Source organism: Polyodon spathula, chromosome 12, assembly GCF_017654505.1.
Source record: "Polyodon spathula isolate WHYD16114869_AA chromosome 12, ASM1765450v1, whole genome shotgun sequence".
Classification (NCBI taxonomy): domain Eukaryota; kingdom Metazoa; phylum Chordata; class Actinopteri; order Acipenseriformes; family Polyodontidae; genus Polyodon; species Polyodon spathula.
This window is the reverse complement of record NC_054545.1, coordinates 37,596,975-37,620,352: the sequence shown is the minus strand read 5'-3', so window position 1 is coordinate 37,620,352 and position 23,378 is coordinate 37,596,975. Positions and strand designations below refer to the sequence as shown.

At 41.3% G+C, this 23,378-nt stretch overlaps 1 protein-coding gene across 2 annotated transcripts; it reads right to left on the bottom strand.

The window, feature by feature from the left end:
• Positions 1–1,211: 1,211 nt before the first annotated feature.
• On the bottom strand, positions 1,212–21,952 carry LOC121324387 (casein kinase I). 2 transcript variants are annotated; one of them, XM_041266163.1, is made up of 10 exons: positions 21,273–21,952; positions 20,743–20,849; positions 14,378–14,504; positions 13,460–13,558; positions 9,918–10,001; positions 4,537–4,676; positions 3,618–3,696; positions 2,939–3,013; positions 2,165–2,271; positions 1,212–1,365 (listed from the first exon to the last, which is right to left on the bottom strand). In XM_041266163.1, the coding sequence occupies exons 1-10, from the start codon at positions 21,393–21,395 to the stop codon at positions 1,212–1,214; spliced, it is 1,095 nt and encodes a 364-aa protein (XP_041122097.1). In that variant the 5' UTR covers positions 21,396–21,952. The 2 variants fall into 2 exon arrangements, with proteins under 2 accessions (XP_041122097.1, XP_041122098.1); XM_041266164.1 differs by lacking the exon at positions 9,918–10,001 and having other exon boundaries at positions 21,273–21,950.
• Between the last annotated feature and the right edge of the window lie 1,426 nt (positions 21,953–23,378).

Below are 23,378 nucleotides of genomic sequence, written 5' to 3'. Positions count from 1 at the left end.
TTTCCAGCAGGACAATGCTCCATGCCACACAGCCAGGTCAATCAAGGTGTGGATGGAGGACCACCAGATCAAGACCCTGTCATGGCCAGCCCAATCTCCTGACCTGAACCCCACTGAAAACCTCTGGGATGTGATCAAGAGGAAGATGGATGGTCACAAGCCATCAAACAAAGCCAAGCTGCTTCAATGTTTGCACCAGGAGTGGCATAAAGTCACCCAACATCAATGTGAAAGACTGGTGGAGAGCATACCAAGACGCATGTAAGCTGTGATTGAAAATCAGGGTTATTCCACCAAATATGATTTCTGAACTCTTCTTAAGTTAAAACATTAGTATTGTGTTGTTTAAAAATGAATATGAACTTATTTTCTTTGCATTATTAGAGGTCTGACAACACTGCATCTTTTTTGTTATTTTGACCAATTGTCATTTTCTGCAAATAAATGCTCTAAATGACAATATTTTTATTTGGAATTTGGAAGAAATGTTGGCAGTAGTAGAATAAAACAAAAATGTTCATTTTACCCAAACATATACCTGTAAATAGTAAAACCAGAGAAACTGATAGTTTTGCAGTGGTCTCAATTTTTTCCAGAGCTGTGTATGTATGTGTGTGCATATATATATATATATATATATATATATATATATATATATATATATATATATATATATATATATATATATATATATATATATAATTTATTTTTACGTCTTATGGGTTTATGGGTGGTCCAATGTTAGTTCTAGCCCCAATACCTTATACACCACAGTTAGTGTTTAGTTACAATCTCACTTCAATACCATCCAACATGGATCCTCATTCCAAATAAAACAAGTGTTAGGTCCAGGATCATTGATAAGACAATTTCATTTCAAATGTTACCCCATTTTAGAGAGAGATTCATTCACCTTTTTGTACCAAAGAATACCACTTTGGATCAAAGTTAGTAGTCAAATTTCCCAAGGACGCTTCAGCAAGACTTGACCAATTGAATTTCTCCTTTTGTGTTACAGCAGCCTCCTTGAACTAACACAAGTTTATTATTTAAATTAAATTTATTCAACAAAAATTAATTTGGGGGTGGCAAGAGAGAGAGAGAGAGAACAAAAGAAAAAAAGAAAGAAAGGAGAGCTCTGTCCAAATTTCTTTTTGGCTGGTCTGAAGTAAAAACAATTGGTGCACTCAACGTCGCTTGGCTCTTTGCTACTAACCTTTCATGTTAGTCTTGGGTTTGTCAGTTTGCTTGCCTGTAGGGGTTACTACCTGCTGCCCCTGCCCCCCTGAGGAAGCGGCTTGCTGGGCCGCTTTCTGCTTCAGCATGGTCCAGTCGAACGTGTAGTCATACTGGTGATTCAAGGTCCTGGGAGAGAGAAGACAGTTTGATTGGGCCCTACAGCAGCAACAGCAGAGACACACACCTTGTTTCCATGCACCACTGAACCCGGGTTGAAAACTCTGCTGCCCCCGATACTGCATTTCCATGGTAATTTAGCCAGCCCACACTGGCTGCCAATCCGAGCCACCCAATTGTTTTCTGACCCAATCCCAAAGCGAGTGGGTAGAAGTACATCACAACACTAACCAATCAAACGACGAATGGGCGTAAATATTTAATCCACATCCGGGCTTAGCAGGAACGAAAAACTCAATTATTGTTAACACTACTGGAAGCAAAGCAATAGCATCCACCATTTCAGTTCTGAAAACAAATGAATGCTGGTGAAGAACCGCCAAAATCCGTCAAACTCAACTAGGATAGACTATCAACGGTGGTTCAGGGGGACTGCAGGAGAACCCTGATCAGCTCAGAATGGCGTTCAGTCTGTGCTCATGGAAACAAGGTCAAGGTATTTCAGGTCTATACCACAAAGCAAGAGAGAGAAGCCAAAAGGGAACATCACATATTAGCATTTCGATTTTGGCAACACAAATACCCAACATAGTTGAACTACTGGACTCATTTTATATGAAATGCATTAAATTAATTAAGATTTCAAAGTGATACTGGCGTGGAAAATGCAACCTGCATTCTTGAGACTTACATACTAATTCAGTTTCATTTTAGCTAAAATGGAACAAGCAATAAGTGGTTTTCTAATAGATATGAACCCATCCCCAGGAAACAGGCTGTACAGCCAGTTACTATAAGTGTAGAGCACCTGAAAAGAATGCGGAACAGCTGCCTCAGGTACATGTAGTCAGGAGCCTCCTCAAACCGCAGCCCACGGCAGTAATTCAGGTACATTGCAAACTCTGCTGGGAAACCCTAGCGTGAGACAGACACACAGAGATTGTGGGGGGGAAGAATAACGGTTAACATATATAGGACACAGATCTGCTGATATAATCAAACCACAAAAGACTGGAGAGCCATCAGGTTCTATATCCAGAAATCAGTACTGATAAAGTACTGAGTCCCCCACCCTACAAACCTGCATCCGTTATCAAATGGATTTAATGCCACTCTGAGAAAAGATTCTATTTACCATGCAGTTGCGCAATCCTTTACTTTCGATTCTAACCTGGGGTGGATCACAGGGTTGTTTGCTAATGAAATACCTGCATGAGCCACAGTACAATGGTTTGTCTTAATCAGAACACCCTGCCCTACCTCTGTCAATTCCATTAAGGGAGCTCCACAGTGTTGCAAAGCTTTGACATTACAATGATAATCACTTCTACCCACAGCAATTTCCCTTTAAATCCCCACACAGTTGTGTTTGCTTTAGGACCAAGGTCAAACCAGGCCTTACCAAAGCTGCAGACATTTGGGAATCATGTTTAATCTCAAATGACCCTTTAAACCAAACTCAAAACACGTCATGAGGTTACACAATTCTTTCCTCTGGGAGACCCAACTGGAGCTGTGCAAAAACAAATGTTGGTGCATTTCCTTCACATAAAGCTTAGGTACAGCACATCAGATCACGTACCTTACACAAAATCTCGACAGGGGTTGACATCTTCTTCTCACTGATCTTCTCGTACTTCTGTTTCTTCGTGGCAGCCTGTGGAACATGTGGACGAGAATATAAAATGTTGTGCAACACCGACTGAAATGCAGGTAGGAGATTGCTACAGAACCCTCGCTCAGCAGGGATTACAGCTACCCTCACATGCACCGTCTGTGTGATTAAATCACGTTTTATAATCCGATCCCTCACATCTACTCCTCAGGGGTTTCATTTACCATTTTTCAAAGTGGTCTTCTAGTGCAAAAAATAAATAAATAAAAATGCTTAGCACAAGGGCATTTTTACAGTTTAGGTCTTTGCAAAAATAAAAATAGCAAATATTCCACTTAATTTATTCCACAGTCACCATGAAGACACTAATACCAACGTGCTTAACCTGGATTCAGGTCAAGGAATGAGTAACTTACGCTAAGTGAATATGGACATGAAGTTCACTTTGGCATAGAGTTCCCCATATAATCCCCGTCTCTGCATTCAGCCATGTGTTCACCACTAAAGCAGCTGATGCTACTGCTAACCAGCAGGTTGATTCCCAGCGTGCCGTCACTGGGCAGAAACGAGTCCACCTCCCCCAGGGATACTACACAGAGCTGCAGGCACTGGGAAGTTCAAGCCTTCGGGTCTCTGCCTGGCTTACCTTCAGACCCTGCCAGGGAAGGCTGGTTCTGTTGAAGTACATAAGCACGTATCCTAGAGACTCCATGTCATCCCGGCGACTGAGAAAGAGTGAATTTGAGATTAGGGAGAAACAATCAGCATCATAATTCAACAACATTGTTCTCCTCAAGTACTAACCCAATCACTGATTTCATTGCTACAAAAAATGATTACAGTCACAATTCAAAAGAAACTACTTTATAATGCAGTAGGGTTTGAAATAACGAAGGAATCGAAGGGAGGTGGCAGTTTGTTGTTAAGTTGGGCACTGCTTGACAGGAGTGCGTGACTAACAAGAACTAATGGGACAAGAACACCCCTCCCTATCTGCCAGATCAAATTCCTTCACAAGCAGCTGAGACCCTCGGATCTGGCATTCCAGGACAGTGGCAAGCGAAGAAACAAAACAAGCTGTTGCCACTACCAGCTGTGACCAGCCCAAACTCAGCAGCATATGAGCTTCTCCTCCACAGAAACCCAGAAGGGAAGTAGGGGCTCCTCCACCACCCACCATGCAAGGGGACAGGCTATTGCCAGCAGACCTGGGCTCATTTACAATTGGAGATGTGCCATTCGTAATTCCAATGCAATTAGAATTGTAGTGGAACCTGCGTAATTGTAATCATATCATATAACTGATAGATTACAGTTCAATTACACATTTCTCATTCTATCACTATTCTTGTATTTTCAACCACTTTTGTTGACCTCACTTGTAAAAGTTGCATAGCCTGTTTCTGCATTTGTACCTGTGATTCTTGCTTGGTTATTTAGAATAAACACACTAGTATGTAGCTGTTTGTTACTTTTTAGTGCAAGTATAATTACAGCAGCATAACTAATTGCAATTGAGCAAAGTGGCACTGGAATTGCAATTTCAGCAAACAATCCCACCTCACCTCTGCTCAATGCCCAGGTGTGCGTTGATGCTGGCATAGCGAGCTGTGCCCGTCAGGTTTTTGTCTTCTCTGTAGGGTATGTGCTGTCTTGTCCTGTTGTCCCGATATTTTTTGGCCAAACCAAAGTCAATAAGAAACAACTGAAAAAAGAATAAAAAAATCGATGCATTAAAAATCAATGCAATTCTGTATACAAAATGCACTGTGCTTAACTTCAGGTTGACATCAATTGTTGTTACCTGCAGCCTTGCTATATCAACATGCAGCAAACTTCCAGGAAGAGAGACACAACCCTAGTACAGCAATTACCCGGTCTTGTGCTTCCGCCAACTGGTAATTTATTCCTTGAGTTTAGTTTCTCGTTCTCCAACACAGCTGGCTAGAAGACTGTAGAATACATGCATTTGTACTGCTTAACAGCTTGCTTTATTTTTTAAATAAAAACCACACAACCTCCAACACCCACACCATTGAAAACGTAAAGGATTTTTCGTTTCATATGCTTGCCCATGTCATGGCACGCAGCATCCAAGATGAACCTATGAGACGCTAGAATTGGAAACTTGTTACGTGCCACTGGGCTAGTGTGTAAGGTAACAAGACAACATTTAAAAAGCGGCTGGACAGAGAAACTTTTGATGCTTTAAAAGCCTCAAATTCACAAATGGCAGGTTTCATTTATAGTAAAGGATATTAATAAGTTGTACACAGTGTACAAGGGAAGCATAGATATATATGTCCCCAAGACTCTGCTCTAACCAACACTGCCGCCCAATCCCTCAATTCTAACCACAGGATCACACTGCCTCACAGTGTCTCTGCTCTAACCACACTGTCTCTGCACTAACCACACTGCCTCTAACGTGGTTGCTGAACAAAAGCTTCAGTCCCGATTTGGACCCAAGTAACAGAATTGCCAGAACAGAAAACATCGAACATAACGCATACAGAGATGCACTACAAGCAACACCAGGATTCGCGCAAATAATGTCCCACGACAAGTTTCTTTCGTCTTGCAAACCTGTACTTGAACAAAAACCAAAAGAAAAAAAGATGAACCTGGTTACGACAGTTTATTCAAAGTGCGACCAGTACTTACTAAAAGTAGGAAGTACTAAGTTTTAAATGAATTCATTGCAATCGCCGAAAGCCTGGTTGGATTGAAAAAACGATCACTTATGCAGTTTCTTCCAAACAAAAAACATCACCGATTTGGAATAAAGCTGTGGGTGCTTGCTGACAGTACAAACGGGTACGTATACAAATTAAAGTGTACACGGGTGCTTCAAACGACAGAGAAGAGCGAATTTGGCCAGCGCTATGACGTTGTCTCTCATGGATAGTCTGTTGAATAAGGGACATACTTTGACTACTAACAAATTTTTACACATCCACACTACTCGCTTCAGTTTTCACTTATCAGCACGAAACCCAGCTTGTTGGTACACTGCGTGGCAACAGAAAATACTTACCTTTGGTTCCAAAACACAAAGTTGTTGAACAGGTGGTTTACAGGTCAGGGAGATTGCTGTTCTTAAACAAAAGAGAAGCCAGTTCTCTTGCTCAGCACAAGGAACACAGCCACTGAAATAAGTGAGAAGTGCAGGTAAAGATGTTACAGTACCAGAGTGTGTTGAAATGTACAATCGAAAAGTGGGAGGTGTAGATTTGGCAGACCAGAAGATTTACTCTTATGAGAATGAAAGGTAATCATACAAGTGGTACATGAAAATCTCATTCAATCTGATCAACAGGTTGGTGCTGAATAGTTACATCCTCTATCAAGGAACAGTTCAACAACAGAAACAAATGGTAAGTGCTGTACACTTGACCCCACTCGGAAAGAAATTTTTAGTCTCACTTGATGACTTCTGCAAAGGTGTGTGTGACAATGAGAAAGTTGCTTCAATCTCACAACCGGTGTGTTCTGGATGCAAGATAGAAAAGTTAGGAAAAAACCATGTCTTCTGGAGGGAAACATCAGTTGGAGAAAGAGTGCAGTTTGCAGTAATCACAAAGGAAAGCAAACAACATACAAATGTGCTACCTGTGACAAGGGTGTGTCGTGAATGCTTCCACACTTCCATCCTGAGATTAGAATTTTTTTTTTTTTTTTTTTTTTTTTTTTTTTTTTTTAAGGCCCTCACATTTTGGATGTACCCTAGCTATCAAACATGGCCGTGGACTTTTTTTTTTTTTTTTTTTTTTTTTTTTTTAAACCAAGTACAAGAAATATTACTACACAAAAACTGACTTCAAACTGGATTTACAAACCACAGAAATAAAAAGGACTTTAGAGAATAAGCTTCCCTGTGGCAATTCAGATGTCCACACAACTCAGTTACATTTATTAATAAGAATAATAATAACAATAAGTAGTTGTTGTGCATATGCTTTTATAGTTAACATTTGCGTTGGTATACATGTTGAACAATCTTTATATAAAAGAAAAGGCTTTCGAGGGCAAGTAAGTTTACTGTGCTGTGCGGTTCTGATCTGTTTGTATAGATAGATGTGTTGCTTACAAAACTGAATATATCTTTTGATTAGTTGTTTGTAAACATCCGCGTTTTTTTACATTTTAAAAAGAACATTCTAGGGATTTACATGTTGTATTTTGAAAGTGTTTATGTGCACGGTTGTTTTTGAAAAGAATTGATGTTTTGATGATAGAAAATACCGTTTGTATAACAAACGTGTCTTTGCCAACACATTTCTATATTCAGTCCAAAAATAAACATTTCTTGTGATATATAGGTTTCATACAATGTATACATTTTTGGGTGTAAAATTAATTTACTATGTTATCCCGAGCGCTGTTATTTGTGTGTGACAGCTGTAGTCCTGTGGCATAGAGCTCTCTGTGCGACGTAGTACTCTGAGGGTTAACTACTTTGTGCTCCATCTCGCAGATGATGTTAAATATGTCCCATTGTAAGTGACTACCTACCTCTGTAAAGAGCTTTGTGATGGTGGTCCACTAGAAACGGCGCTATATATATAAAAAAAAAAAGTTTACCCAGAGCAACTGAGGTCAGTGGGTCATATAGCTGCTGAAGTAGATGCATTACAGCTGGAGTTGAACATTTTACAATACATCACCAAAATTAAGTACAGACTGCATACGCAGGGTAAGAAACACACTAATCTTGCACCTAGCCCCTGGGTTTCAGGGCTCTGCTCCAGACAAGCTTTGACACGTCAGTTTCAGAAGATCCGACATCAAAGTTTACACAAGAAAGTTAAGCCAGCTGCTGTGTGGTTTTGATGAGTTATGAAAAGTGAACATGTACAGTATGTTGCACCGCAGACAGCCACCACAGGGTCACTGAACTATCACAAAGTGAAACTTTTCACAAGTCAAGCAAGAACAACAACAACAACAACACTTTCCTATAGCTTGCCTACAACAAAGCTTACAGCCAACTTCCAAAATAGTAAACACACTGTTTCCTTGCATGGCAAACATCTAGCTAGTGCCCAATATCCTACCTGCACTCATTTCAGGTTTAACATGAAACAAGAATCCAACGGAATCGTGCTCGTTTGTTTCCACACCCCCTCCCCCTCTGGTCAGCACTGTGGTTCTGTTTGCTCAGGCTGTGCATTCGGCTGCAAGCCAAGGCACTGTTAGCTACCCTCTTCCTCAGTCTTGCATCAATACAGCTTAATCTGCAAAATCCAGCACAACACTATAAGTCGATTTGTTATCTGCTGAGTAACCAAACCTGTAAATTGGAAAGAAAAAAAAAGTAAAACATAGATCCCTCTACAATGCCATACAGGCTACAGTTTTTCGGTATATCATAAATCCTTTTAAATAAACATATCTTATTTTGCTGCACAAATCCCTGTAACAACATGGATTTGTGCAGCAAAATAAGATATGTTTATTTAAAAGGATTAATGATATACCGAAAAACTGTAGCCTGTATGGCATTGTAGAGGGATCTATGTTTTACTTTTTTAAACAGTCTACATCCGCTCAGATCTGAAACTGAAGAACTGAACCAATAGAGAGTGATACAGCTGAAAGTGGGGTTTTATCCTAAAACCTCTACACAGATATTAGCGTTTCACACACACACATTAGCTCTATTCACAGTTCATGTTTACCTTGAGCAGACCGTGACTTGACTGTCCAACTACAAGATGGACAAGACTAGGTGATTTTAGTGAATTAAATAATCAATTTTATGCAAACCCACTCCTACCACACTGCAGCCCAGTCCCTCTAACCCACTGCAGGGATGGAATAAAGACTCCTACTGCACAGCAGTTTCCCCATGCCAGTCTTTATGAAGAGCTTGATTAGCCAGTGCATAGGTAACAAGCTTGCGTGCCTTATTAAAAACTCATAATAAAGCCAGGAATTGATCAACCACACTGCCTCCCCAGACTGGACCACTATTACTCATCCAAACAGAGGCAAAGAGTTTTTTTTTTTTTTTTTTTTTTTTTTTTTTTTTAATAAATCACCAGTTCATATGAAAATGACAGAATTTTCCAATATAAGTTATCCATGGAAAAAAAACAGCAACAAATCGCACAGAGAGATCAACAAATTTTATATATATATATAAAATCACACCCCCACCCATCGTCCTGTAGTAAAAAGAATACTTATCTTTAGGGATGGAAATAAGAACCCTATTGCATAGCAGTTTCACCCATGCTAGATTTTAACAAGCTTGATTAGCCCTGTGTACAGGTAACAAGCTCAGGCGAGTCCTACATTAATTGTAAAATCAGAACTGGATCAAATTGCTCTACAATAGGTCTCATATCCCATTCAAGATCACTGGATTAGTCCTAGTTATAGCATCTGGACAGTGGAAGCAATTTGCCCAGTTTTACCACCCCCTCATCCCTTGTGTTCATGGTCATCCTTGCCATGACATTCAAGGTTTCCCCATTTAAAATTCCAGGAGAAACAAGTCTTGTCCTGCAGTACCAGCAGTTTCCAATCCAATACTGGGCTGCTGCCAATCCCAGAGGAGAATCTGAAGCCACTGCTCAAGAGAACCTGTGGCATGGGATCCTGGAGCTCCAACATACCTCCCACTCCCCACCCTACGGGACAGCCCCTTAAACATCAACACACCCCACACACACAGCCTCCTGTAAACCTGGGCAGATCGCTGCGCTCTGGACAGAGTGCTGTTCATTGTCTAGGTCCGTTTAGCATGTGTGTCTGGATTAAATGCCAACACAAGAAGTGTGCTTCTACACAGTCAAAATATTGGTTACTGATAAAAAGGGAGGGGGGATTAAAGAAAGAAAGCTGAAAGCAAAAAGAAGGTTGGAGGAGGAGGAGCAGTATAGTAATAGGAGGAGGAGCAGTATAGTAATAGGAGGAGGAGACAGTAGTTGTTTCAGACCTTGTTTAATCCTGAGAAAGATGGGTCCTGAGAAGAACTAACAGCCAAGCTTCTTTTCCTCTTCCCCACTGGAGATTCTAAACACTGAACAAACGATAGAGGGTGCAGTGCATCAAACAGTATTGCTGACAATCCAACCAGGCCAGCGCAGACAGGCAACACCAAGGCTCAAGAAAAAGAACGGAGCAAGGAGTAGGAGGAGCAGGAGAAGGAAGCCAGATACCAGCCTTCTTCATATTACAACAGGTAAGCTAGCTGCACCAGGGAGGTCTCTCCCAACTACTGGAACGAGCGAATCGCTAGTAAAAAAAAAAAAAAAAAGGAACAGTGACCCTGTACAGACCATTTTGCTAAAATTACAAGATATATTCTGCCTGAAAAGTACATTTATTTTTGATAAATTGTTCATGGTTTTGCCTAAATGATTAATGGTTCTGCAGTCCCAAAGCCCTCCTTGTTCGATGGAAGTATAACCACTTAGTGCAGCCTGTTTCTCTTGACTTGGCAAAGTCTTAAATAATTCAGCATTTACACTAGCATTGCCAATGGCCAAACACAAAGTGTCTCAAATTCTTGATGCAACTTAAAAGAAAGAAAGAGAAATGTTGAGCGTTGGAGAGCTTATGAGCTGAAGCGTGAACTAGCTGACACTACGTTTTCTCTTTAAGCATCTTATTACACAATGGAAAGACTCAGCTGACATTTGCCAGATTCTGCTTTTAAAACAGAGGATGCTACCATCCCCACAAAAACAACTTCCTTAACGCTGAAACCATGTGTGAAATGATGCCCTCGTTATAAAGTCTGTTTTGAATATCACTTCAGTAAGGAAGAGGGCAGAAGGCATATTGGCACCATTCAATAGGACCATCAGGCTAAATCTGCATGCAAGGAGAAGGAGCACTGGAGAAAACAAATACAAATCAATAAAAAGAATAGCACACAACACAAGCAGGGAGTGCAAATTAATTAGAAAACAATTCAAAAGGCAGACTGGGAACGTGTAAGCAGATGGATCACCATCTAGGAAAAAGTCTTGGCTGCAGCGTCTTAAACTTAACAGGTGCAGCACAGGGAAGATCAGGAAGATCCACATTCAGCATAAAAAGGTCACGTACAAATAATTCAGAATCTATCATGGAACTGCTATTTAGGTTGGTTGTTTGCATTGGTAGAAGGGGATCACTTAGGGCCCTCGAAGAAATTAAATGCACTGATCTTGTCTGAAAGGGTGGAGTGTGTTACCTGCCCAATTCCAGTCATCATGATAACCACAACACACAAGAGAACTGCTACCCCTATTAGGTCACCTAACACCCTAAACCCCCTCAAAAACACATCAGGAGTTACAGCACACCCTATTAAATAAAGGCATAGCTAGTATGAAGGGCTCAAACCCTACTCTCCTCCTGCTCTAGCATGTACCAAGCCTGTGCCTTCCAGAGAGGCTGGACAAGTGCAAAGCGTCAGGATTTAACCATCTCTTTTAAATACATCGTTAAGCAGGGATTTAAAAAAAAAAAAAAAGGGACGAATGGTTGGGACCCATTTACAGACCCTAATCCAAATCACTCAATCGGATACTGACATTAGAACAGAGGGAGGGGGGGGATAAAGTAAATGAAATAACTGTCCCAATAAAGAATCAGCACCCCATCATTGGAACTAAAGAGAAAATCAGGGGAGAAAAAAATAAAAGGGAGTGGTTGGGTGTGAGAAGCAGGAGTAGTGTGATAAAGTTGGCACAGAGAAGCCGACGACCCCAGCCGGGGTAGAATCAGGTTTAAGAGCATGTGAAAATACCATCTTCACGTAGGAGTCCTGCTGTCTCCTACAGCGTAATCTGCTTGAAGCACTTCAAATCAGGAAGCCGATGCACAGGTAGGACGTCCTGTGCAGGACTAAACACAGACTCCTCAGCCCTCACGCGCTGCTGCTTGTTCTTTTTTGTAGACAATTGTTAAAGTTCAAATTACAAATAGATATATATATATATATATATATATATATATATATATATATATATATATATATATATATATATAATATAAATATATAAAAGCTTGAGGCTGGCATTCACACAGACACACAATGGTAAACACTTGTTTGAGGTAGCAGTGCCAGAAATGGTAATACAGGCTTTGATGGTACATAATGCGACCAGTCAGTCTGATTTTAGAGAATCAAGGCTCGATAACCCCAGTACTCACTGCTATCCTGGTACTGGCAGGTCTAGACCCAATATGCATCATGCTTTAACTTTGCCAATGTTGCCTGTCTGCAAGGGCTCAACATAAATATTTGTAACTTTAAAAATAAAAAACAGGCAACTTTCAGTATTACAAAACAAATAATAAAAAAAAAAACACACAAAATACCTCAAATGTTTTTCTGCAAAAGTAAAATCAGATATGGATTACCACCAGTGAAGAATCATGTAGTAGCATTATTTAGCACTGGAGGAGCAGCAGCTTTTTACCTTGTTTAAAAGTGATTGGTTGGAAGCATACCTGTTGAACAGAAATGACTAAAACTCATGGAAGTTCCCTTCTCAAAGAACAGGATTAGTTGTGCAAGACACATACGTTGGAACTGAATGCATCACATACTGTATAGACTGATCAAAATGGGATACTGATCAGCATGAATATACAGATTAGGTCAGAGGAAATACCTTCACAAAAACAGAATTCACTACACAAAAAAAATCTTTATCAAGCTTTCCATCAACTCCCAATGACTGCTTGTGGGTTTATACATTAATTATACTGGACAGGCCCACAAACATGCATACTGTTGTGAAGGGGAAAGAAAACCTTGTAAATTAGGGAGGTGGTCACTTGTTTTGTCTGTCCACTTTCCAACAAGATAAACCTCCTTGTTGCTCGAATGTAAAAGTTTATTAACCTCATGGCATTAGGGTATCTTTTTTTTATCAAAACTGTCTTAATAGTTTCTTAACACCACTATGGTAAGGTCTAAAACACAAAAATAATCCACTCTGAAGCAAAGATTAACCGTACACAAGTTTTGTATTTTTAAGTAACGGAGCCAGCACTTAAGCTGTAGTTAACAGAAGAGCAGTCATTGCTGTCACTGTGGCTCCATGTACTAAAGCCTCCTGGCTTAGCTCAACGATTCTCTACACTGCAGGGAAGAAAGCTGAGCAACCACAGGAAAAGCACTGCGGACCAGAGGAGTGCTGCAGTAGAGGGAAGGTGTTCACAGACTGCAACTGTGGGTGTACATGTCAAACCCGAAATACCTTTCACTAGGATTTGGGATGCAACATGGACGAAACAGTTCTGGATTTCATAACTTCTGTGCACAACGACCCTGTCATTATTTAGGGCGGTTTGTGATAGAGCGGGTGTTCAGGTAGCATCCAAAATCCCACACCACTGTGTTAGACACCCCCACCCCCCAAAAAAAAAAAATTCAGACTGACCCATAATCTAACGTCCTTGTCCGCGCCAAGTAGTCAGACTGTGCGCATAACAACTAGCCCCTTCAGGCAGCCGCATTAGTAGCCCACGCCTTACCTTGTTACAGTGCCGCCCGATGCCCATTAAGAAGTTGTCCGGTTTGATATCTCTGTGGATGAAGTTTTTTGTGTGTACATATTCAATTCTGCTGATCATCTGTAGGAAGAGCGAGTTAAAAATTAATAAGTTACTGGAATGACAGCAGACCTTTAAAGGGGTCCTTGAGGTCCCATTCACTGTACCATCTCACTTTTCCATAGCAGATATGAAATTTGAAACGGGACTACTGGCATTTACATGATAAGCAAGATGTATTAACAGACAATCCTTTTTAAAAAAAATAGCTACTGCTTTGCAAACTGACACATCCTTTAAATGAAACTATTCCCCCATGAGAAGTTATTGTGTGTTGTAGGATCTCCATTGCACATTATATCATCATCTTCAGAAAGGGCAATGCTTGCTGTTTATAACCACTGCTGATTGGTTTTATTGAAGGGGGATATATGCCCTGCAATGGCAAATGCATGGTCTTACTAGAATGAGCTTAGTCAATTATACCAGAGCTCATCACAACGGTTTGATATCTCTGTGGATGAAGTTTTTTGTGTGTACATATTCAATTCTGCTGATCATCTGTAGGAAGAGCGAGTTAAAAATTAATAAGTTACTGGAATGACAGCAGACCTTTAAAGGGGTCCTTGAGTTGAATGGTTCACTCAGCTAGATTAGCAGTACTACCCCTCTATGGTACACCTAACTGCTTGTGCCTTTTAACTGCACAGACTCTCGATGCACTACTTTGACTCACGAGTGCAATGCACAAATGTTCAGCTGGCAGTATTGCAGTTTCAGGCTCTGGGGTATTTAAATATTTAACCCACAATCAGAGGCAATTTCCACTGGTATAGCAAGGCAAATGCTATACACCATCAGCCCTCCCATGACTACACGATTGACTTTTGCTCTTCTTACCTGGTCTGCTAGCATAAGCACTGTTTTCATTGTGAATCTGCGGGAACAAAAGTTAAAAAGGTCCTCCAGACTGGGCCCCAGAAGATCCATGACTAGAACATTGTAATCCTTCTCTTGTCCATACCACCTGGGGAAAAAAAAATAAAAGATACAATACAGGTCAAACCAACAAACAAGGCAAGAAGGAAATCATGAAAATTAAGCCAGCTTCCTCATCTAGCAAGTTCTGGAAGCATGTCACATTTTCTTCTAAAGGAAGAAAATTAAATGTTGTATTAGATATCACTTAGGTCTAAGCGATCAAGTGAATATATACTGAAGTGAAATTTGAACACGACCATTAGTCATATTGCAAAAGGCAATTCAAGTACAATACTAAAGAACTGACACACCGGTTCATGTACTAATCCATGCCAACATCAAATTACAAAGCAACACAGTATTACACACCAACAAGCAACAATGTCCTTGTGTGGGTCAAGCACTACAGGCACGGGGGAGTTGATGCAAAAGCTTTTAGAAGCTCAGGGACAAATCCTTCTCCTACTGTACTCTGCAAAGTAGAGAGAGCGAGAGAGAGAAAGAAATACTGTGTCTCGTCAACCCACTTGCAGAAGAGTTAATGAGATTACAGCAAATGTGCCTAATAAACTCCACCTATTCCACCATTGAAATCAGTGTTAGAGGGGAACAGGCCTGGGAAATATTAAAATGAGTTTGCGTGGGCAGCAGCTGTGGCTTAGTCAGCACTGTGAGGAGTACAGAGAGCAGCCCTCACACACACACACAAAAAAGATACAGTAAGAGCTATGAACAGTGTTGCACCCTTGATAAATATACATTACAACCACTGAAATCCTGGCTAACAGGTATATAAATCAGCATGTTAATTAGATTCCATGTACTCTGAACCTGAATTGTAGATTCTCTGGCTGACCATCACCGTTTGCTGATCATGAACAAGCACTTTCATTTCCCAGGCGGTTTCCTCCAGAGAGGACTTGTCTTCACTCCCCACAGCAGCGGCTGCCTTATCGATACAAGACGACTACGGGCATGTCTTCTATATTGAGAAAATTCCACTTATGACGACTTGGGAGTAAAATCCCACCCTAATTTGAAAGGATTATAGATCTGAACAAGAGAGACGCACATCTGAAACTACTGGGACTGGAGCAATCTGGCTGGTTTGCTGTTCAAACGCTCCTTTCTCAGATCCACTGCAATCAGTAGCAGAAGCAGCTAAAGTGGATTAGGGAGAGTAGAAACAGGAAATCAAGTGACGAGTTAAGACAAAACCACACTGATCATTTCTAGCAAAGTTCACAACCCCCAACAGCAGCTGTCTACAAACTACAACTAATCTCTCCACTGCCACGGGAGCCAAAAAGGGAAGCCTGTTCTTGAACAACCCCCTCCTCGTCCCCAGTCACAGCGGGAGGATACTGGAAGGAAAAGAGCAAATGACAGAGCTCCCATGATGAGTTACACAGCAGAACAGATTTAGTTATAAAGGGGGTGCACTGCAACACCTTACAGAATAAATTTAACAGCAGGTAACTAAGGTGAGCATTGCAAAAATAACGAGACACGGACATGTTTAAAACAGGACACCCTTGAATCAGAGCAGTGGAAAAATACAACAATTAAAAACACACAAACTGCATCACTGCCTATTGACTCTGCTTACACAGTCATGTAGCCCAGTAGCTGAGAGATCCAGCCACCCAGCCCCTCTGCAGCAACCACAGAGTCTCCCAGTCTCTCATGGGGTTCTCTCCTTTCTTGAATAAATGAGAAGCCCATACAGGTTTTACTACGGGCCTGGGCTTGAGTAGAGCTCGTGCAAACCCCTCCCAGTGAACGCAGAGAGGAAAGCATAATTGAGGGGGAGGAGTCACACCCCAATGGAAGAAACTAGGGGTTCCATTACACAACTCCCTTTGAAACAGCCTCGCACACTGACAGAGCTGACAAACCTTCTGCAGCACTGCCTCACACACCACTCTGGGTTTTCCATAAACTGCAATATGCTGCAATTACAGGAAAAGAAAATCCCCCAATCAAAACCCAATCAGGTGTACCGGTTTTATTTTTCAAAATTGCTATTAAGTTTAAGTTTATTTACAATGCCCAAAACAGGAAGTACACAAAAAAGCAGCACAAAAGCAGAGCGGTTTCTTTGGGCTCAATGGAAAGTTTCACTGCCATTGTGTCTTTGTTGTGCCTGCAGGCAGGGGAGAGGCTTGGCATCATTCACAGGCAACTTGCTTAACAAGTTTCACCCAATTCTCCCCACCACTTTCCAGAAAAGGACAATTAAAAAATGCAGGATGTCTCAAGCAGTGGTAAAGTTGCTATTCACAACTTAGCCCATAATACAGAAGAAAACACACCTGGAAGTAATGCAAGTGAACAGAGTAAAGGTTACGGCACTTGACCTACACAGCCACAGGACAGGCAAAAAAAATGGCAGATCAGTGTCTCAACTTCCAAACTAAGTATTTTAGAAGCAAACCATGACCTTCTAAAAATAGTGATTCAATGGTAGCTTCCCTATCCAAACCAAGGTGTTTCCACCAGCCTGCACTGCATATACCTTGCAGTGTGCAACTAAGAGCAAGGACTTCTGTTAGGAGAATGAATCCCTACACACATTCAAAAGTGAACAGGAGCTAAACTCTTTCATCACAGATTTCTTTGAGCTTTTAATACAATGCAACACTTGAATGCCCGGAGCAGTATCACACAGTCCACCTTGTTTTAACAGTGTTCACAATGGGTTCCCCACACCTCTACTCAACACAGAGCTACTCTGCCTTTTGAAGCCCCACAAACTGTACTGTAGAAGTCCATATTCATCATCAATATATTTTCTTTGGTGGCCTGCTGGATTACAAAGCATACTGTACCATGCTGGCCTACAAAGAAAGAGGCTTTGGCTAAGTTAGTTGCATAACTATACAGTAAGCTTTTTCCGTGAAGTTGCTACTCTGTTCTCCTTAGAGTGGCTTTGCTGGGTTACTGTACTTGCAGCTTCCTTCTTTAGAGCTTCCTTGTGTAACCAGCGTGGACATCAATAACCAATTCCAGAATGTTTGATTGTTTCCTCAACAGTTATACTGAGTTTTAAAATACACACACCTGTGTGAATGGTTTGCGTGTCTCGGGACACTGGGAGGAATAGAGAGCACAGGCACTGGTTTGAATGGGGATTTCTTCAGGTGGTCAGCAGGTTCAAGGGCTTGCTAATATACGGTCATCAACAAAGAGAGGGCTGCAAGTGAAAGAGGAATGATTCTCTGTTGATAAAATCATGATACTTCCCTCCATGATGCGTACTGCGATACCAAATACACAGCACAGCTAACTGTCCTTAAAAGAACAAGAAGAACATGTGATCTTGTTTGTTTTTCTTTTTGGCATGAATACACATTGGCTCTTCATTTTGTGACCTTACTGCTGTTCTGTATGCTATAACACTCAAAATAAGTTTAGGACTTAAGTAAACAAGATAAATGAATGGTACACAGGTCCAGTCTACATTTCCCTCTCTTGGCACACTGCTAAACGAACACATCTCCTAGTTACACTCCATTCCCTCCATCAATAAGCCTGATTGTTGTGTTTACTCTTTAGATTAGTACAATTATCTAAGGCAGCAACAACATGGTTTCTGAATCCACTGAGCTCTGTTTATACGCATTTCCTCCTCAGCCATCACAGGTGTCTGGGGGTTTCAGAACTGCTCCATTCCCACATAGCTGCTGGGAACAGGAAACTCACAAACCAACCCACAAGGACAATCTTCTGAGGCAGTACAGAGGGAGGAAGCCAATTGTATTCTAAGACGACTACGGGTGAGATTCAAAGTAAAAACAGGCAATCCAATCACACTGTTACCTGCATTTTAAAAAGGTAGTTTGTTCTCAGAATGCAATTTGATCCTGCGATGAGTTTTCTAATTCAATTAAAGGGTGATGCTTTTAAGTGGTTTTCACTGTATGCAGAACATTACCTAATAAACAGAGGCACAACTTGTTACCCATTCACTGTACCATCTCACTTTTCCATAGCAGATATGAAATTTGAAACGGGACTACTGGCATTTACATGATAAGCAAGATGTATTTACAGACAGTCCTTTTTAAAAAAAATAGCTACTGCTTTGCAAACTGACACATCCTTTAAATGAAACTATTCCCCCATGAGAAGTTATTGTGTGTTGTAGGATCTCCATTGCACATTATATCATCATCTTCAGAAAGGGCAATGCTTGCTGTTTATAACCACTGCTGATTGGTTTTAAGGAAGGGGGATATATGCCCTGCAATGGCAAATGCATGGTCTTACTAGAATGAGCTTAGTCAATTATACCAGAGCTCATCACAAACAGTACAGGTCACAAGCTCACAGCAACACCTTGAACGGCTCAAACGCTCTGCAGCTAGGATCTTATTTCCACCCCTGCTGTAATCTGAAAGGGCTGCATGCTGAGCAACACAGTCCAGTGAGTGTCCTTTTGTGAAATGATTGAGCCAATATCAAGCCAACAGCTCTGTCCTCCTATTGAAAGGCTTACAGGACCCAAAGCAAGCCATCTGAGTGAAACATCTCATGGAACTCAAACCTGCTGACTGACTAGGCTTTAGCAACAGATCATTTGTCAGTAAGGAAATAAAATAAATTCGGCAGGATGGCCGAGCAATGACATTTATTTGGGCTCCTACGCGCATTCAAGTTTATTCATTTTTTTCCACAACCCTCAAAGATTCTATATTTTCAACACAGCACCAACAATCCCTGATGAAAGGCCCAGCATCAGAGCTACTGTTTAGAGCTGTAATAGAGCTTAATAATTAAAACAAGTTAAGCACAAAACAAAGAAAAACTGAACAGACTTCTGAAGCTATGGAGGGCTCCCATGTCAAACTAAAACGCCCTTGTGAACATGGCAGTTTTAGCTGCATGTTTTTCGAGCTGTGTGCTCCTCAGTAGAGGGGACTGTCTTTAACTTGCACTCTCTGCCACGCAGCACAAGTGCCAAAACAGCATGTGTGTGAACTCAGTGACAAGAGTGTGCTGTGGCTGTCTGCACTGGCTTGCTAACTTAGCCTATAAAAAAAGCTTCTTTGGGTGGCTCCTGTGGAGTCGCACCAGGCCCATTGTAATATACCTGCAAAATGGCCTCTCAACCTGCTGAAGTGCATTACGGGGCATTTCTTGAGCTGCTCTACCACAGCAAACTAGCATTAAAGCAGTCTAATGTTTCAGGCCAGGCTTGTATCTGCCACATTAATGAGCTGCCTGGAAGGTTATCAGCTGATAGCAAAATGAAACCCTGGTAAGTACAGCATGGATCCCAGCTCATTCTGGGACCTAAACAGTATGTATAAGAAATGTACCTGGTACAGGATAGAGTTACTCTACCCATGCATTCAAGATGAAGCTTGTATGTGGAATTTAAATTAGGCTACCACTGTTGACTTACTGTACACATTTATATATACACACACATGATTATATATATATATATATATATATATATATATATATATATATATATATATATATATATATATAGTGTATATATATAAAAATTACACACACACTTTAATTCAAGCTTGTATTTTACTTATTTGGAAGGTCTTGACTAGGTTATAACCCCGACAGATCAAATGCACACCAATAGCTATTTCTCGCTGCTGGTTTATACATTTGTTTACACCGTGACAACACTTCCTTATTTTTATTTATATATCACCCCCACGTTGTGTTTTGTATAATTATTATGACGACACAAGAGCTGGGATGTCGTTCTAATCTCCCCGGAGAACAAAGCCCAGGAGGGCTTAACAAACTTGTTTTCACTTGACATCCATCCGCCATTTTCTAACAGAGAGTAGGCAGACATGTTGGAACAAAACAAAAGAGAGGAGCGGCCATTTCCAACTCGCACGAACCCCCTACACCAGCTCCGTGTACGAAAGAACACATTCACTATATTATATAAAATATATTACACTACACACCATTTTCAATATCGACAGCTTTTAGGGTTCCTCTGATCTATACAATGCATCATCCATTTAGAAAAAAGTCGCTATCAACTTTAGAGGAATATTCGACCTAAAAAAGGAGTCTGTTTTTCTACAGGTATCACCTCCCTCAAACAAGATATCCCCATTGATCACAAATCAAACCAGGGGGCGTTATAGTTGATGAATGCTAGGGTTTTACCTAAAGTGTGCTAGATGAGTTTCTTCAGTCGATTGTTACGTTACAATGGTCATGTGCCATTGTGCTGTAATAAAAGTCCCAAGAAAGAGCCATTGATAATTTAAAAACCGGTGACGGTTTCTTACCGAATGTGAGGAATTCCGACACCGCCCTGGAGGATTTTGTACAGTTTGCTTTCATACAGTAACTGGGGATGTCTGGCTTTTTGGGATTCCAGTTTAACTGCAACTTCCTGAAAATACACAATGCACAGTATTTGTTAGCCAGTTTTATTATTTATCTAAAAACAAAGAAATGTGTTCCAAATACAATTACATAAATAAAAGAACAATAACTACGCTACCGTGGGGAATGGAAATTACACGACAGGTCTCATAATAAGTTTAAAAAATACAAAGGCTGCCCCACCTTTTTCACAGAGACATGTCACATTTCACATAACTAGCCATGATACAAACTACTCCACTTCCATATACCAAAAAACACCCCAGAAAGCTGCAGTGTGTAATTACAGCGTAATAAGCAATAGCAACAAGCAAGCTAAACAAGGACGAACCAAACTAGAAAATGGCATCCGTCAACGTTTCTGTACAACCTTCTGTAAGAACTCAGCCATGACATTGTTACTTAATTAAAACGAGGGGTCGTTTTTTACCTCCCCGTTTGTGATATTGATGGCCAGGTAAATGTCCCCAAAAGACCCGGATCCGATTTTCCGGACGAGTTTATACTTCCCACCGACGATGAACTCGGCCTTCGAGCCGCTACTGCTAGCCATGTCCTCTGAATCGCCGGCAACGCTCGAACTGAAAAAAAGAGGTGCTATTCTGCGATAAATCCGCCGCCCTTTTCCGTCTTTCGCTACAATAACATAGAGTCCCGGTACAGCCGTCAGCGACCACGTACTTCAGGAGGAAACATAAAAAATAAAACTAGCCAGCGAGAGAGCGAGCCGCTTTGTTTACCGACTAGAAATGAAAATCATGGATTTCTTGGTAAGTGTTTTTTCGGGAGAAAGGGGGTTAAGCCACACGGTATTTCCTCCTCTATACCTTCGACCTCTCTTTCTCTATCATCAATCCTTATATCCAGCTAATTTGTTATCGCCTTATGCATGTCCTGGCGATGTTGCTTCCTCCCCTCTCTCCTGGGTCGATGGTATTATTTATTCGTGGTTAGTCTGTTCCGAGTCGAAGCTGCTCGTCTCCTCCTCGGCAGTAGTTGTCTTCTTTTTCTCGTCTCTGCTTCAGCTGTACAGCTCGCTCACTCCGCCATTTTGTCGTTCCTCTCTGCCAGTCTCGAGGCGCAGTGGTTTCTTCACAGCGCGAGGCACTCTGGGGGAGCGAGCAGCTGCGGAGAGGCGGGGCCATGACGTTAACGCCAATCTGAAAAACAGCCAGGCAGCGGGTACGCGCTCCGAGCCAAAAGCGGACGACGATGAGGCGGGCACGGGCACACGCACACAAACTTTTTGGATGTCCTCACGTTAATACAAAGGTAGTATCGAAGTGAGAACCCCTAGCAGACATTTTATCAGGCTTGTTTCTTTTGTAAGAATGAGGTTATTCAAGCTCTCACATACATCACACCAACGTGATACATATTTGAGGAGTTCTAGTATCTCGGCCCCCCTTGAATGGAATACAGCAATGTATTAGCCTTCTTGCGCTGGTAACACTCTGCGCACCAGAACCATTCTCGGGTGCATAGGCCAGCACTGCACATGATGGCTGCATGTCCTCCTCATGCTGCACTAAGACATGCACTGACAGTCTAAGAGTTACTACATGATGAAATCTGAATGTCTTTACACAGGGCAAAATGTGTGCCTTACAACCAATGAATCTTCTCAACACAGTGAGACAGGCCTTTACTGTTGAGCGGTCTAAGACAAGCACTCTCTCACACACACACACACAACAGTAACATGTATAACTGGAGTCAGGCTTGAGGGTAGAGTGTTTATAGATACAACAGAAAACTGCTTTTCTGCTGAAAACATGATGTCCACAAAAGGCGACAGTACTTACTGTAGGGAAATCTAAATATAGTAGAACAGCTTCATATTTTTGGTAAAATAACCCTTGTCCATGGATTCAATGCAACACATTGTACTGCACAGCAAAGGTGTAGCTCAGTCTAGCCAGTGAGCTCAGGGGTGCAAGACTAAAGCACTGAAAGCAGTGACTGCAGGGTCATTCAGGCGAGGCTTCATCACAAAGGCTTCATCGCACTGCCTTCTATCTTTGTGAGGCATCTTGGCTTCATTCAAGTCCTGAGCATATTTGTAAACAGGAGACAATGATCTATTCAGGGGACACCAAGATATTTTGCGAGCCAGCAGTCTGAGTGAAGTTATCTGGCAACAAACTCCCTGTCCCCAGTTCTACTGCTTTCTAGAACAAGGAGCACATTTCAGAGGACCATTCTACTTGTGAGGTGTCTTGCTCATTAAAATATTTCAAATATTTTTGAAGCGGAGACAATTATCCCCAGCCCTAGTCTTGCTAGAAATCATTTGTTGTTGCCATAATTTGTGCCAGTACTATATAATGATGAAGAAAAGTAATGGATAAACTGAGAACCGTCTATTTTAATAATTAGCTATGCTTGGACTTCGGTCTTCGTCAGATAGCATGGTAACCGTAGCTTGCCATTCTGCACATGTACACTCTGTTACTGTTATTACTAACACTGTGCTGCCACCTTGTGGTTATGATGTCGCATTACACGGTAGAGGTTGACTAAACGTCAGTTTGTA

Bases quoted from the DNA above. Each gene is read 5' to 3' on its own strand.
- LOC121324387 (XM_041266163.1), bottom strand. From the start codon at position 21,395: ATGGCTAGCAGTAGCGGCTCGAAGGCCGAGTTCATCGTCGGTGGGAAG. The intron at 20,850-21,272 runs GTAAAAAACGAC...GTGTATTTTCAG, and splicing joins TCAATATCACAAACGGGGAG to GAAGTTGCAGTTAAACTGGA. The intron at 3,014-3,617 runs GTAAGCCAGGCA...CATGTTCCACAG, and splicing joins TTCCCTGGCAGGGTCTGAAG to GCTGCCACGAAGAAACAGAA.